We start from the raw sequence: 16,713 nt of genomic DNA on the forward strand, positions 1-16,713 counted from the left end.
GCCCGACTCGCCAAGTTCCCCAAGGTTGTTATTTTTGCTGCTCCAGGTACCAGTAGCTGCAGTCTCCCGCGTCTCCGTTTTACTCCACGCCTCCCCTCCACACTGAAGGTACTTGCCCTCCGTCTCTGGCGGTGCAGCTCCCCGCTGGAGTTGGCGAGCGTGTTGGTACCCAGAAGGATCCGGGTGCTGTGCGGCCACTGCGCGCTCACCAGGCTGTGCTCCCCCATCAGGATCTTGCGTATATTCTCTGCACCCGTCACTCGGATCACCGGCCTTCCCAGCAGATGTGTTTTGAAGACGTTTCCGTATTTTTCTCTCCTGGAAGCGTGGAAGTTGGCGCCCTGCCGAAAGGGAGAAAGGAAGGTGTCACGGAGAATCGAGCGCTGGCGGAAAGCTCGAGGCTCAGTCTAAGTGCCCACATCCAAGTTGCTTCCGACATCTGAAAACACTTGTAATTAACTCAGAGTGCTTCCGAGGTTTTGGCACAGACCCTTCAATCACTCCTCGCCCTTCACAAAACCAAATCCCACACGAGTTAGCAGGGAGCACACCACAACCTGATGTAGTGGGGCTTATGCAACTTTTCTTTTGCTATATCAAACGAGTACACCCATCTCACCAGACGGGTTCCCCTTCCCGGCCGCACACAACTCGGGTTATGGGAGTATTCTTTTTTTTATCTTCCTCTGCATATTTTATCCTCGTTGGTGTTCGCCGTTTTCTCACCCTCCCATCATCTCGAATATTCCCAAATCAATCCTTTATCCCTTAATGTAATGCGTAATAACCTGCCCACACAGATCTGACCCTTGCGTGTTAATGTAGAGTAGACGCGGCTTTCGCGACCCACAGTCAGCACTAAAAGCAGATACTATCGATAGATTTTACCCGCACATTTATGGAGACTGTTTTTAAGAATACAACAAAAAAATTGCATTAAAAATTAAAAAGCATTAGAATAATATGTAAACCCAAATTATGACACTAACGTATTTGGAGGCAATCTCGGGACACTTCGTTTCTCCCTACGTATGGAGCAATAACTGGCGGGATGTATAAAACCAGGAGCCAATAAATTCAGGAAGTGCCTTAGAGCTCGACGCCTTGTTATTCATTAGCATAGAACGCGACAGACAGAAACCGGTTATTTTATTCAGCTTTGTTTACTGTACAACTCAACCTAGCACAAGCGAAAAGGTAATCAACCTGGATGGACGCTGTGCCCGCCCCTCCCGCCGATATAAAACGCCTGACCCGCAGGATTATCCGCTTCACTAACGATTATTGCCTTCTCCCTCTATACCTGTACCAGCCAGTGCAGCGTCTCTCCAAGTAATGGCCAGCCCATTGAGCCTTTGGGAAGCGGCAGCTTGTTGTCCCTGTCTCTGGTCACATTCCAGGCGAGGGTCCACAGCTGTCTGGAGACTGCGAGTAGGAGCAGAACTGAGAGCAGCGAGGCGAGAGCCGCAGCCAGCGCCGACAGGTAGTCAACCCCGGGCAGGAACATGGCCAGCGGCCGCGGGAGTAATTTACGGCAGCCAACACTTATTTTCACAGCGAACTATCAACCTTTGCGCCGAGGACTCAGTCTCGATAATAATATTTTGATATTAATAGGACGTTCTATCTCCTCGTATCAACACCACATTGGAAGCGGTTTAATCTCTCGGGAATCTTCAGTCTCCGCTCGTATCCTGCACACAAAACATTGTCATTGGTAGAAACTACTGATCGACCGTGAAAAGTGTCTATCGGAAAGGCAGCGATTCAGAATGATTGTGTATTAAGTGCTATCCAATAAACACTGCTGTAATTTGTAAGGCGTGCTTTACAATTTTATTTAATCGTTAAAGCCGGACAACTTGGTAAAGGAGAAAAACTGGAAATAATTTTTATAGGGACTTACTGTTTGAGATCACACTTAATTGGAGTTACGAGTCGCAAATATTAGTCTGAACCTGCAAAATGTAGCATGTTTGTTCGCTATCAAATTGTACAGAAACAACTCTTATGCTTTAAACCCGGAATATTTGAATGCCATAGTGGAGGCTGGCTATTTCCTCAGCATTTTCCCAATGTAATGTTTATTCGTAGACAGTTAATTTCCAACGATAATATCCAATATTTAAAATATTTTAATTTCCAACGATAATATCCAGTATTTAAAATATTATCTCCTGTTTGGTCGTTTGGGTTATCTTAGGAGCATGGATATTATTATCCGTGCCGGCAACACTACTACTCATTCAACAATTCAGCGTGCAGACATATGATTTCAACAGTGCAATCCACAAGCATGCATTTATCTAATTAGGCCAAAAGAATGGTTAACATTGAGACAATAACCCTTGTTGAGCAAGAGGCGATTACTAAAACACATTTGATTGAGGCAGTTCAACCAGTAACGGATTCGTTGGATCTAGATTAATTCCAATGTTTAAATTTAGATTTGACCTTGCAGGTTGTAAACACAGCAAATATGAAATTAATAGGGTCGTAATCTGCTGGCGGGTACTCCATTACCGCATTAGCACTGCGCACAATCCCAGACTGCATCTCCGGCGGCAAAGCGTGAAAGTTTGCAGTCCTTATTCACACTTGTCAGTGAAAGACTGAAAACAAATAATAGATAGGCTAACGAGAGAAACCAGCTTTCTTTTTAAAAAACTTACTGTTTTGCCGTTCACGCAATTGAAACGTCGGAGGTGATAGTCGGTTTTAACAGATTGTGTGGTAGTTTTCGTTTAAAATTCCACCATAAACCTGTTCCGGGTGAGTATTGGTGGGTTTTCTATGTACAGCGGTTTTATAGATATTCGCTAACTGGACTATCCACCTCCTCGGATGACGTCGTTGGTAAATTTAAATACTTTGTAAAGTTGCAACAATCAGATTGCGATAATCCGTGCCAAATTAGATGGATTTAAGAGAGAATTGATCGCAATGATTGAAATCGAAGGAGCGAGGAGAGCGGTCAGTGCACCAGATCACTGACGTTGCTCGGACTCGAGTAACTCAGTGAGAGGACAGGTAACCAATAGCAGTAACAGCAGCAACTCCACATCAACACAGCCGGCCACCGCTACAGAGTCCATCATAGACCAGTCAGTAACCCCAAAGGATACAGGACCCCGCCCCTCCAGCACCCTCCCCCAAACGGCAATCTGATCACATACTTTTTCTGTCGTTCTCTGACAAAGGTTGAACACTTTGTTATTGTAACCAGAATTAAAACCTGGAGTAAACCCAGTAGCTGGAGGCGAGTCTTACTTCATCCATTGGTTCACAAACAGGGGAAATCAATTAATCGATTGAAAAAGCGCAAGACAAACATTTATTATAGTCTATTAAAGCTTGGGAGAAGAGTTCACCTGTTTTTTTTCCCTCTCTGAATACTTGACATCGATTAAAAGAGGCTGATGATGCGCTTTTTAGCGGCTGGTGTGGTGCGCTGGGTCTTTTTCTGGAGATCTATACGATATAATAGTACCTTATGACGATTAGTCACTGAGTAAAAGGCATTGGGACATAACAACATGCACCAGGGATTTATGCATCATAAGTGCCTGTGTAATTTTGTATTGACCTGGATACCCAGCACTCGTGAGAACCGTTCAGATTTCAGTGTTGCTGGAAATGCGCAGCTTACTTAACCAGTAAAAAATAACAAATTGTAAAACTGATAACTGATATGAAACTATCATGTGCGGTGTTAAGCAATTGATTTGGAATAATTATGTACAGTTCAGCCTCACAGTTAACCTTCAGTACAGTGATCCGTAACCCTGCTCGACACTCAACATCAACCGCTCGCCCCGCTGCTGAAACAGATAATTATACTGTTAAAAATGAACCGGAATTTAAATACTTTAAAATCTTTTAACTTTATATTTCTAAAGATTCTAAGATAAATTATTTGCAGATACAAAGTACACAAGTCTGGTTGCGTATTTTGCAACTTTAATAAAAACGAATATGTCCCCAACATTTACAGTTGTGTGCATTTAAACCAATCTGCCAAACTAAAATGTCGACCATCAGGATTACAGAGACAATCCTGAATGTAAGTTAAGAATATTAACAGTTTGATTAATACCTTCCAGCCTATTATTGTTTCAACAGGCAAATGCTAAAATTACGCACTTATGATATCGAATTGCTAATTCAGTAATTTGCTGTCCGATGTTGGTACGGAATAAAAACACTATAACGACACAAGGCCCTCTTTACATTGAGTCACCTTCTACACAGGCATCGACTTCTCTCCGACATTCCTTGCCATTATCTACAGTTCATTATTATTAACCGGTCTCCGCTGCAGTCCATATATTTTACATCTGCTCAAGATTCCTTCCCCCCACCCCCATAATACAGTCCAGACACCTTTAAAATAGTTCATCTCCCCCATATTGATTTTCCTCCCAGCAGAGATTTGAGTGGTTTGGGATTTAATTACCCGCAACGGGGTTTGTCTTTTCGAACTGTTCCTCCTTAACTCAGACCACCAACTGCGCGAGTATGCTTTATCCAAATCCTCGAAAATACTACTTGAAAGCAGAGGATCCGCCAGTTGCCGTAGGAAAAAGTTAGTCTCGTGTTATAAACAGCGTTTTTCAAGCCAAGTACTCATACAATTCCAATTAAATATATTTTTTTGGTTAACCGCTATACACGCACGGTTATATAAATACTACCTGCTGGGATTTCTGATACTTTCTACTTTTAATTCTGTTCTCTTTTCGACTCTCTTTTCACTGGGACACCAAGCTTCACTTTGTTTAGCTGCATTTGTCCCTTCACAGTTGCTTTTGAATTTAACATCGTTAGTTGATCTCCCAGTTCCAGGTGTACCATCTCATTTCCCACACCCACTTATTGAAAACACCTGTTGGTATTTGTTGGTGTAGTTTATATTTGTGTGTGTCCCTTTAACAGTACAAAGAAACAACGAATCTCCCGAGGGAAGTGTTCTTTCCCACTCGGCTCCAGAAGGTCCTGACAATTCTCTTGTTCTTTTTTTTGTTTGTTTTTAATTGGTTTGGGGAAAAAAACTGTCTAATTTTATTTGTTGTCATTCCGATTCTTCAAATGCTGCTAGGAGATGTGTTTCACCTCAATATGATATCGATCTCCTTCAAAAAGGATCTCTCGTTGTCCCTGGCATTCTTGTGTGAGACATGACCAGATATCACAGTTGCAAGACTAATAAAGTAACTTAGCCTAATCATCAACGGAATGTTTTACTTCACTGTTTTCCTCCACCGTACAATGTGCATACTCTCACGTTTACATGTAACATTTATAATATTATGTAGAAAATAAAGGAAATTTACAAATTCATATTAATATAACAAAATGAATGGAATGCATTCCTTAGACATTAAAATCTAAGTACACAACATGTAGGATTAACTCGTAATTAAATAAAAGCGTTAATATACACTCGCTTGTCTTCTCGAAGATACTTCCGCCACTTTTTGATTGACTCAGAGACAGGATATGGCTGACGTAAACAATTTATTTTGAAATTCGCGCATACCTGTAGGATTTCGGAATCGTTCCCCGAGAAAGCATTTGTACGGGGCAGTGCAAACATGTGTCGGCATTCAAGTTGACACGCAAATATAAAACAATGGGCACAATTTCAGCTTCAAATATTTTGATATGCTGTTACAGCGTGATATGATTTTAAATCTTTCAGTGCAATCAGTGACTTGATAAGATCTAAAACAAAAATCCACGGTGGAATCTCCAGTTTCAATTCATGTCTGACTTAATCCTAGCCTGAGATAACTTTTAATTTTGCAAATGACTACCTGTACACTTACCCCGGTTATTTCCGTCTACCTTCATTCTCCAATGTTTGATCATTTGGAAACAGAAAAACAGTAACGACCTGGCTGTGGAGAAGCCATTTCCAAGGATAAGAGGTACCAGGATCTGTCCCGGATTCTATTAAGGACCTCCTAAAGTTGGCCTGGCGCTTCACTGGAAATATATTCCATGTAGTGAAGTCCTGAAAAGTGGGAGACTGGGTCGTTCAGAGTTGAACATAATTTTAAGAGGGAGCAGGCATAAAGGCCACACTACTTATGCGGCGTCGTTTGTCCTAGTAACTGCCCCTTAGATGTTAATGACAATAAATGTAACCAACATGTTTTAGAGATTGCCAGGTGCAAGCTTATTCATATTCTCTTATTTCCTTTACAATAGACGTTTTAAAAATGAATTTATATATTTTAAGGAAGAAATAAATTGCTTAAAAGGCAGCAGAACAAAAACACGACATGTTTCTTCACAAAATAGCAGAGCGCTATCTGAAAAATGCTTAAGATCAAGGCTTCCCCCCCCCCCCCCGCTTCTAATCCAGCGGTGCTTTTAATACATGCGATCTTCCTGGTTCGAGAGTATAATTTCTTTCCGGGTTTCCTTTTAGCTCAATTAGGGGACAGTATGTTTCATCTTTGGATAAATCACTAAGATCTCCGTATCAGAAATCCATTTACTCCCTCTCATAATCCGAAACTAATTTTAGAGTACCGGCTCTCATGCTGCCCGCTCTTCCCCGTCTTTCAATAATTACCGGACGTGGAGTTGTAATTCAACAACAACCCCAAAAAAATGCAAGAGAATGTTCATTAGGTGTTTTCTTTTAAGGACTCAGCCCTGCCCAGTAGAAACCCCAGTGATGCGACGATTCAGGCCACACACACCGACAGATACTCTACAATCCAAACGAGAAACAGAACACGGATTCGCCCAGAGAGAAAGAGACGGAACACATCATACGATTCTCTTCTTTCGAGGGGACATTTAAAACTTGTTTACTGAAACAAAATCTGTTCTTTCGGCAAGGTTCTGAGTAGTTCGTTAAGTAAAACCTCCAGTTTTTTAAAAAAAAACAAACCCCTCCTTCGTTCGATCACACATCCGCAGACAACTTCCAAATATAATCGGTAATGTCGGAGTACTCAACCAAAGACATTCGCCAGTTTTCCTTTATGTGGGTTATGTACAAGACAATCGAGAAACTAAAAAGGCTGGTAATATAGGGTACATAGTCTAGATTTTAAAAAATCCAATGTAAATTTATGCGTTATGCAATGAAAGCTGTATTCACGTTACAAAAGCCCCTATTCCTTACGATTAATGCTATCAACCCAGAGGGGCACCATCGAGTTAAACTGTATATTTAATGCTTTCTCTTGTGCTTAATTTTACGCCACTTTTGCTTTATAGTTTTTTTTGTGCGTCCACAAAACCTTAGCCAAAACCAGAAGCTTAAATCAATAAACTACTTTACATAACGAAGAAAGCTGATAGGCCAGCGTAAAGTCAATTCCCATAAAATCAACATCACATTTAGCTGAACAATAAAAAGAACGCGAAAAATTAAAACAATCAGAGCATAAACAGCTAGTTGTATTCGGGATAAAAATCTATTTGTGGGCATATTTGAAGTTTACATACATTTGGATTTTTAATTAGAATAGGCTGAAAGGTTCATTTTAGTTGCAGGTATCAAAATAATTTTTTAAAAAATCTTGAACTAAACAGTTAATTTATTTAGGAAAAACAACGATTATATAAAAAAGGCTTACATACTTAGATTTTAAATTAATAAAACACTGGCAATGTTTATATTTCCATGTGACCACTTTCAACACGCAAATATAGCCACATTAAGAAATTCCCTATGCTGAAAATGAGAGATTTAAACTCTTCTCCAAGAGCTCCCATTCCAAATATGAATTAAGTTAAAATAATTTAAAGTTTGAAATGTACTTAGGTCATTAAAAAAATCCAAAAATTGTAAAGAATTAAACAATGCCCATCATTAAAGGAATGTTGGGTAGGGGGCAGGGCAGATGGACATGTAGGTAATACTGCTCTATTGCCCACAGAATGGGCCCATAGTAGAGGAGTAAAAAGGGGAAGGCACTTGTTTTCCCATTACACTTTGAATCATCTGTGTACAGTATCCTGGTTGTCTCAAAGCTATTCCTGTACTTTTTAAAAATTAAAATGCTGCCGACTTGTTAAGAGTTTGAGCAGCTTACCACCTTTCTTGAAATGCTCTGAATTACTCTTACTACCTTTACCTAATTTCCTGCAACTTCTAATATTGCCAGACTTTAGCATCCTCATCACTTCAGTAACAATTCATTATAAAGCAAATAATCTGCTACAGTACAATTTAGTGCACAGAAAAGGTGTGTGGGGGGTACTTTCTGTAGTGTTTCTGCCTATGGCTGTGATCAATGATCATTTTAGAAAGTACTGAGATTTTGGGACTGCATTAACATTAATTATTACTTGGATGTGAAAGGCCCAAATCAAATTAGGCATATACATAAAGTCATTCAATAGCAATAGCTCTGCACTAGCTATTGAAATAAAATTATACCTCTGATCTTTGGTGAAATCAAATTAGGTTTCCTATAACAATATTTTGACAGCTCTAGAATCCTTTTGCTGGTAAGAGCTTGATAGTAATTGAGCAGCAACAAAAGTGCAATGAAAATCACCTGAATAGAGATATTAGTTTAGCCTTTGGATAAGTTTCTAGTATGTAAAGGCCAGAGAACTGTAATGATGATAATGTAATCAAAATACAGTATTTGACAGATATAAAACAACTTTGACCCACTAAGCCATTAGGAAGGCTTTAATGCCTCAATTTCATTTGTGGCTGACTTCTGAGCCATTAGCTTACCAGGTTAAAATTATTCTACTTATTTTTTGTTATAAATGCGTTAGACTCATGTTTATAGAAAAACTTACTGTCAATGTGTTCTTTGTATTAATGAAAATGTTTGCATCAACGACTTCTTAAATGACCCATAAACTGAAGGTTTAAGGAGAGATTAACGAGGGGTGCATTCACTAGGAAAGATAGAATTATTCTCATATTAAAACATTAATGAGTGACTTGACTGGGAGGATTAATGACAACAACCTTCATGTTGAAGTATTATTGAGTAACCCTCATATTAAAGCAATAATGAAGGTGACTCACATAATGAAGAATTAATGATCGGAATTAAAACATTAATGGGATCTCTTAAATTAGAACAAATATTGATGATACTTTGAAAGATGTTAATATGAAATGCCATAATTCCAAAATACAACAATTAATCTTAATCTCATGCAAAATTGTAGCTATTGGTAAACTACGTCCAACAAAATAAAACTGAGACATGGAAAGTAACAATTAAAAACTGCTCAGGGTTACTTTTATTGCAGAGTGGAAATAAAGTACTGCAATAGCTCAATGTACAGAATTTAATATTCTTCATTAATATCCATCTTATAACAAGAATCAACAAATCTGGAAAGTCAAACAGTAAGATAATGAAGCTATACATCACATATCCTTATTGATTGTGCTGAGGATGATCCAATCTCAAAATCAGAATGAGGAAATTATAATTTTTCCACCACTTTTTGAATTAAGGTGTGATCTGTTTCTAAAGGGAAAAACAATAGACTGAAGTTGATTGAAAGTTATTTTCTGAATGCCAGAGAAGTGCTTTTGGTTAATTTTAATATTTTTGCAAAGAAGTCAAGTTCACAATAGTACTACAGCCCTGAGTAAAAACTTAAAAACATACAGATTTACGTGCAATCATATCAGTGACGTGAAGGTAAAACATTCTCAAACAGCTCCTTCAGAATACGAATAGTGAAAATAAAATTAGTCTGAACATCAAAGCAGGTAAAACATACAAAACAGTGGTCAATAAAGTGAAAAGGAAACATCAGCCAACTCTATGCAAGACTGGAACATCATGCCTTCTTTGATTATTATTTACAAAGTTATGTCACAGTCAATCCACAAAGTTAGAGATTACAGTGCCACTACCAAACTAAAAAATTATATTGCAACTGTAACTTGCAAAGATCTATGTTTTAACACATTCACCCAACTTCATATTGACCCTGCCCATCAGTCACTTGAGTTTTGTGTTATGTACATTTAGTTTTACAGTGTCCTTAACCAAATTAACTATGAACAGTTGCAGTGTGCAGTAAAGACCATTGCACATATTCTGAAAGTCTCAAAACACCAAATTCTGCATGATTTGAAAAATACATACAAAACATTCCCCTTCATTTTATACCACTATACCCTTTACATTCCCAATTGTTATTCCTCTGTTGGTACTTGACAATCTTTTACATTCTGTTGTACACAAATGCTGGCTGAAGAATCATAAAGGGCTGGAACAAAATAACCAGGGCAACAGGCTATGTGTGTTGGGACATGCCGTTCACCAAACTGCGTAGCTGCTTCACTACAGTCTCGATTAGTTTCTGTTTATCACGGTCATTTTTCCTGAACTGAGAAAATATAATGTTTTTTTTGCTGGTATCCTTCATCCTGCAAAATAAATTAACCACATTTTTAGTGCCTCAGACCTGTAACAATTTTGAATGAGTCAAATCAATCCATTAATAAAATAACATACATCCAATACAAGAACCAAGAATAAATAATGTTCAAAAGTACATGCAACTGCAAATATTTTTGGAGCGCACAAATCAACTTCCCAACCTCCTTACTTCAGTCAGTTACCTCCAATGCCTATACACACTTGATGCTCAACATCTATCACCTTTAGTATTGATCTACACAGGTTATGGTTCCAAAATAATATCAAATTTAAAATAATTTTCAGGTTGAATTCTCTTCAAGGTCTTTACCTGTCTCCCAGTGCAAGCAAAATTCTTAAAGAATTCTGTTTCTCAAATTATGACCTTGTTATGCACCCTAATATCACTCTATACTCCACAGCATACAATTCCTGCAGTTGCCTACACTCACTTTCCAGAACTTCCTTCCCAATTTCCTTGCCTAACTTTTAGTTTTGAGAACTCCACTATGGGATTTGGGCTACATTGACAGCTTATTCAGTGTTTTTGGGCTACTACTCTTACAGGCAAATGAAACATTTATTGTCCTTTCATAACTAATTCCAAGATGATGATAGTGAGGACCCTTCCTGAAGTATTGCTGTCTATCACTTGGCACTACCGTCAGGGTATTGCCATGGTGATACTGAAGTGCTTCAGGGATTATACTCCAAAATAAATAGAGATACATTTCCAAGCCAGGACATTGTGTGATCTAAAGGAGTACTTGCCTCTCCATATACTTGTTACTTTTGTATTCATCAGTAAAAGCAGTTGCAGAGTTGGGAGATGCAAAGGAGGCAGCACTGCAGCTATGGTGTTGGAGGAAGCAAACATTTAGGGTGGAAGGTTAAGTGTCAATCATGTGGTCGCCATCGTCCACAAAAACAAACACCACATGTTGTTGGACTGCTACTTTTCTATATATGTGGAGGTACCCTAACATATTCCTCATCTGTTATTTAGTGATAGTGAAAAGGCTTTGGAAAGTCAGGGAGGTGGTAATCACCACTTCAGACTGGCATTTGGACACATGGTAATTATAGTTTGCCTGGTAGATGCATGTGGCAAATGCTACTATTCATTTATTACCCCCTACCCAAAGGCAAATTAAGTTTTCCTGCATACAGGCACAGACAGCTCCATTTTCTAATGAGTATAATGACTTCTGACCTTATAATGGAAGGCCACCAATATTAACCTTTGGGACTTCTGCAATACTGGGGCTCAGAGTACTCACAATCACTTTCCTTGGTGCAAATATAACTCCACCCAATGGAGTTTCACTTTATACCAACTTCAGTTTCATGGGTGCCCTGAAGTTACTTCTGGTCCAATTCTGCCTCAAATGTCAAGGGTAGTCACTCTCATCTGGAATTGAGATCAGGTGTTGGGAAACCCACACTGAGCAATGAACAGATTATGGTCAAATAAATGCCACTTTGTACCCTTCAATGACTTCTATCAGTAATTGATAGTCTAAAATTTTATGACAATGATTGGATGTGACATGCTCTTTTTGGAGAATACAATCATAGTTGGTAGGAACAACATTGTGGTAAAACTTCAATGAATTTCTGATTCATTGTAACAACCATAGTTTCTCAACTCAATTTCTCAGAATCAGGTTGGTCCAATATCTCCTTATGTGCTTAAGTATCAAGTTATATTTATAAATGCTTCTCAGAAATATCTTAAAATTTTTACTAAGTTTAAACGACTACATAAAAGCAAGTTGTTTGATGATCCTCTTCCCATAAGAATGAATTCTGAAACAGACATACGCTCAATGAGGACCCACAAACTGTTGAGGAGGAAACACAAGGCAAATAATCGTCAGTTACCTCTTCGATACCTTCCTGATGCTGAGCCAATGGAAGATTTGGGTGCAGATTAGCTGCAGGATGTATGACAGTATGATCTTCAATGTATTAAGATTGTGAGCAAAATTGATATAGTTGTGTATTAAACTGCTGGGAAACTCATTGTATCCCACCTCTCACTCATTGAAGCAATTGTATCAATAATTACTGCTTTCAAAGAAAAACAACAACTCTGCTTATTCTATTTCCATCAAATACTGTCAATTTTACAAGCACATGACGAATTTTCAATTTAATCCAGTTAATATATCCACAATAGGGACATCCAGTCAGTCTCAAAGCAGCACTTAAAAAGCAACCATTCAAAAAAAAAGGCAATAGCCTGCATGCTCTCTTCCAGAAACTATCAGCACACTTCAGTCTTTTACTCACACCAGTCATGTTTGCAATCAAAATTCTGCATAATCATTGCGGAAGTTAGATAACTGGACACTCAGGTAGAATTCTCTTTTGACATGGACCGTTCTAACATAATTTTTTTATTATGCTATACTTGGTTTATTAGCAAAATATAAACTTCGGTCGGTTTAGGAATTTGTTGTAAAACTGAACTACACTGCCACCACTGGGAGGAGGGTTCAATTACAGCAATGTTCCCGGAGGTAGGAATGTTAAAAGGTAGTAAATAAACACCTGTAACTAACATACTGAAACCATTACATCATTTTAAAATATTATGCTGACAGTTAGCATGCATTAGTGTTTTCTGGATGGTCTCTGCACAATATGCTTGTCTATCTTTAAAGTTGGTATCCCCTTGTACAACGGGATCCTCGATTTCTTCATGTACAGACCCCAGTCAGTTTGGATTGCCAACATCTCCACAATCGCCATCAGCACAGGTGCCTCACAAAGCTGTGTGCTTAACCCCCTGCACTACTCACTTTACACTTGTGACTGTGAGGCTAAGCACAACTTCAGTGCCACATACAAGTTTGCTGATGACAACATTGTCACTGGCTGAATCAGAAGTGGTGACGAATCAGCAAAAAGGAGGGAGATTGAAAATCTGGCTGAGTGGTGCCACAACAGCAACCTCTCACTGTCAGCAAGATCAAGGAGCTAATTACTGATTACAGGGGGAAGAAACTGGACATCCATGAGCCAATCCTCATCGAGGAATCAGAAGTGGAGAAAGTCAGCAACTTCAAATTTCTCGGTGTTATCATTTCAGAAGACCAATCCTGGGTCCAGCACGCAAGTGCTATTACAAAGAAAGCAAAGCAGCACCTCTACCTTCTTTGGAGTTTGCAAGGATTCAGCATGTCATCTAAAACTTTGAGAAACTTCTATAGATGCAATGGAGAGTATATTGACTGATTGCATGAAAGCCTGGTATGGTAAAACCATGCTCTTGAACGAAAAAACCTGAAAAAAGTAGATACAAGTCCATCATGAGTAAAGTCCTCTCCACCATTGAACACATCTACATGAAGTGCCTTTGCAAGAAAGCAGCATCCATTGTCAAGAACCTCTACTATCCAGGCCATGCTCTCTTGTACAGGATGTAAAGGAGCCTCAGGACCTACAATATCAGGTTAAGGAACAGTTATTATCACTCAACCATCAGGCTCTTGAACCAAAGGGGATAACTCTACTCATCACTCACCCCATTACTGAACTGCTTCCACAACATATCAACTCACTTTCAAGACTTTTTCATCTCATGTTCGATATTTATTGCCTATTTATTTATTATTACATTTTTTTTTTGTATTTACATAGTTTGTCATCTTTGCACATTGATTATTTGCCTGTCCTGTTGGGTGTGGTCTTCCATTCATTCTACTGTGTTTTTTGTATTTACTGTGAACGCCCGCAAAAAGATGAACCTCATGATTGTATATGGTGACACACATGTACTTTGATAAAAAAACCTATTTTGAACTTTGGTAAGAAACCATGTTTTCTCATGCGTCCTCTACTGCTTTTCAATCTCACCCAAATAAGTTATTGGCTGTGCTGTCACTCAAATGCACTTTCACTTCTTATGATCCAATCATGATTAGTAATTAAATTTGCATATAAATCTAATAAGGGTTATAGTAATTATTTTGTCATAAAACTTCACCCAACTTATTTTGTTGAAAAAAACCTGTACTATATTCATGCCTAATCTCATGTAGCTAGTGTATTAGTCTGTACACTTCATACAAGAGAGTTTACTTAATACTACTTTTTGAAAGTTGTGTTCAGTTCTGGTAACCATATGTGGTGGGTGGATTACAAAAATAATTCAGTATTTTAAAAAAATCAGTTACTCAGAACTACTCTGCAGGTGCATCAGTGAAAGCTACTAATGAAACAGATCAAATATTTAAATAAATGGTCATGCTTTCATTGTTGTTATATGTTAGCATGGTAAAGATGATGGATATAAGTTATGTGAGAGTAGCTTTTAGGTAATTTTTTCTCTACATAATTGCATTCCTTTGAACAAGTTAAAAGCTTGTGGACAGTGCAAAATGGAGACCTCTCCAAATGTGACTATGGAACTTTTAAAAATTTGGCAAATAAAACACGATCAGAACAGTCTCTTGGATTATTTCAACACAAACAAAATGCGAGAGAAACTCAGCAGGTCAGGCTGCAACTACGGAGGGAAATGAACAGTTGACGTTTCAGCTGAGATCCTTCAACAGATTAGATTAGATTATGAGGGCACTCAGTCCTCATTGTCATTTAGAAATGCATGCATTAAAAAATGATACAATGTTCCTCTGGTATATCACAGAAACACAAGACAGACCAAGACTAAAACTGACAAAAACCACACAATTATAACATATAGATACAACAGCAATACCATAATTTAATAAGAGCAGACCATGGGCACGGTAAAAAAAGTTCTCAAAAAATGCCTCAACATCTCACACAGATGGTAGAAGGAAGAAAACTCTCCCTGCCATGAGCTTCCAGCGCCGCAAACTTGCCGATGCAGCACCCAACCACAGTCCAACTCTGAGTCTGTCCAAAAACTTCGAGCCTCTGACCAGCTCTCCGACACCGAGCACCATCTCTGCCGAGCGCTTTGACCCTGGTCCTGGCCGTCAAGCAACAGGCAAAGCCAAGAATTCGGGGCCTCCCCCTCCGGAGATTTCGGATCACACAGTAGCAGCAGCAGCGAAGCAGGCATTTCAGAAGTTTCACCAGATGTTCCTCCGTGCTGTCACGTCTGCCTCCATCAAATCAGAATGGTGCACGACCTCCTACTTGACAGATTACAGATATTCATCACCAGAGAGGCTGCGCGCGCTGTGTCGCGCCGCCATCTTCTCCTCCTCCCGAACATGATCTTCTCATGTCTAACACCTGCCTCCTCCTCTTAAGTACCTTACTCAGGCTTTTTGCCCATTCTGGATCCTTTCATCTCTAACACCTGAGATCTTCTAGATTAAAAATTAACTTTGTCACAGGTACATTGAAACATACTGTGAAATGTGTCATTTGTATCAATGACCACAGTTCGAAGATGTATTGGGGCAGCTTGCAAGTGTTGTCATGCTTCTGGTGCCACCACAGCATGCCACAACTTATTAACCCTAATCTGTACATCTTTGGAATGTGGGAGGAAACCACAGCATCTGGAGGAAACCCATGTGGTCACAGGAAGAATGTACAAACTCCTTACAGACAGCAGCAGGAGTTCAATCCTAAATCACCAGCACTGTAAATTGTTGCACTAATCTCTATGCTACTGTGCTGCCAGCATCTGCAGTGTCTCCTGGGCCATTTCCTATTTAAACGCTGTGAAGGATTCACCTTCCCTCCTCCCCCTTAAGTTTTGCTCCCAACCCCACCACCCTATGTTGGTTTAATTCCCTCAGAAGGAATGACTGCTAGAGATGTTTAACCAAGCAACAGTGATACATGTTCAAGATCAGAGACAGTTTAGGAATACCTCAAAGCTAGTTCACGTGTCATTTATGTACAAGAAAGTAAAGATGAGGGGAAAAAAGTTTGAAGGCATTTGGATAAGAAAATTACTGCAAAATAAATTAAGTGGTCATAGATTAATGATATATGATAGACTACTGCATGAAGTAATACAAGTATAAAAGTTGAATTTAAGGAATTATATGACACTGCAAGGAACATTACTAGCATCCTATGAATACAATAGAAACATACATAACCACTAGTCATTTACTGCACAGCTTTCTATCTTTCAGATACTAAACTATCTCCATGCATTGTTAACCATATAACAATTACAGCACGGAAACAGACCATCTCGGCCCTTCTAGTTCACGCCAAGCTCTTACTCTCACCTAGTCCCACCAACCTGCACTCAGCCCATAACCCTCTATTCCTTTCCTGTCCATATAGCTATCCAATTTAACTTTAAATGACAACATCGAACCTGCCTCAACCACTTCTGCTGGAAGCTCGTTCCACACAGCTACCACTC

The 16,713-nt window shown here is 39.1% G+C and overlaps 2 protein-coding genes across 3 annotated transcripts in view; both read right to left on the reverse strand.

The window, feature by feature from the left end:
* The window catches only part of LOC140185741 (cytochrome P450 26C1-like), a 31,498-nt gene extending 29,645 nt beyond the window's left edge, over positions 1 to 1,853 (reverse strand). The window contains exons 1-2 of the mRNA XM_072239336.1: positions 1,304 to 1,853; positions 117 to 341 (exon numbers count right to left, since the gene is read on the reverse strand). Of these exons, the coding sequence (XP_072095437.1) occupies positions 117 to 341; positions 1,304 to 1,507 (429 nt within the window). The 5' untranslated portion in view covers positions 1,508 to 1,853. The remainder of the gene's footprint in view (positions 1 to 116; positions 342 to 1,303) is intronic.
* Positions 1,854 to 9,211: 7,358 nt separating this feature from the next.
* The window catches only part of LOC140185739 (exocyst complex component 6-like), a 183,521-nt gene continuing 176,019 nt past the window's right edge, over positions 9,212 to 16,713 (reverse strand). For both annotated transcript variants that reach the window (XM_072239333.1, XM_072239334.1), the window contains one exon: positions 9,212 to 10,387. In XM_072239333.1, coding sequence (XP_072095434.1) covers positions 10,255 to 10,387 — 133 coding nt within the window. In that variant the 3' untranslated portion in view covers positions 9,212 to 10,254. The remainder of the gene's footprint in view (positions 10,388 to 16,713) is intronic.

Source organism: Mobula birostris, chromosome 21, assembly GCF_030028105.1.
Source record: "Mobula birostris isolate sMobBir1 chromosome 21, sMobBir1.hap1, whole genome shotgun sequence".
NCBI lineage: Eukaryota > Metazoa > Chordata > Chondrichthyes > Myliobatiformes > Myliobatidae > Mobula > Mobula birostris.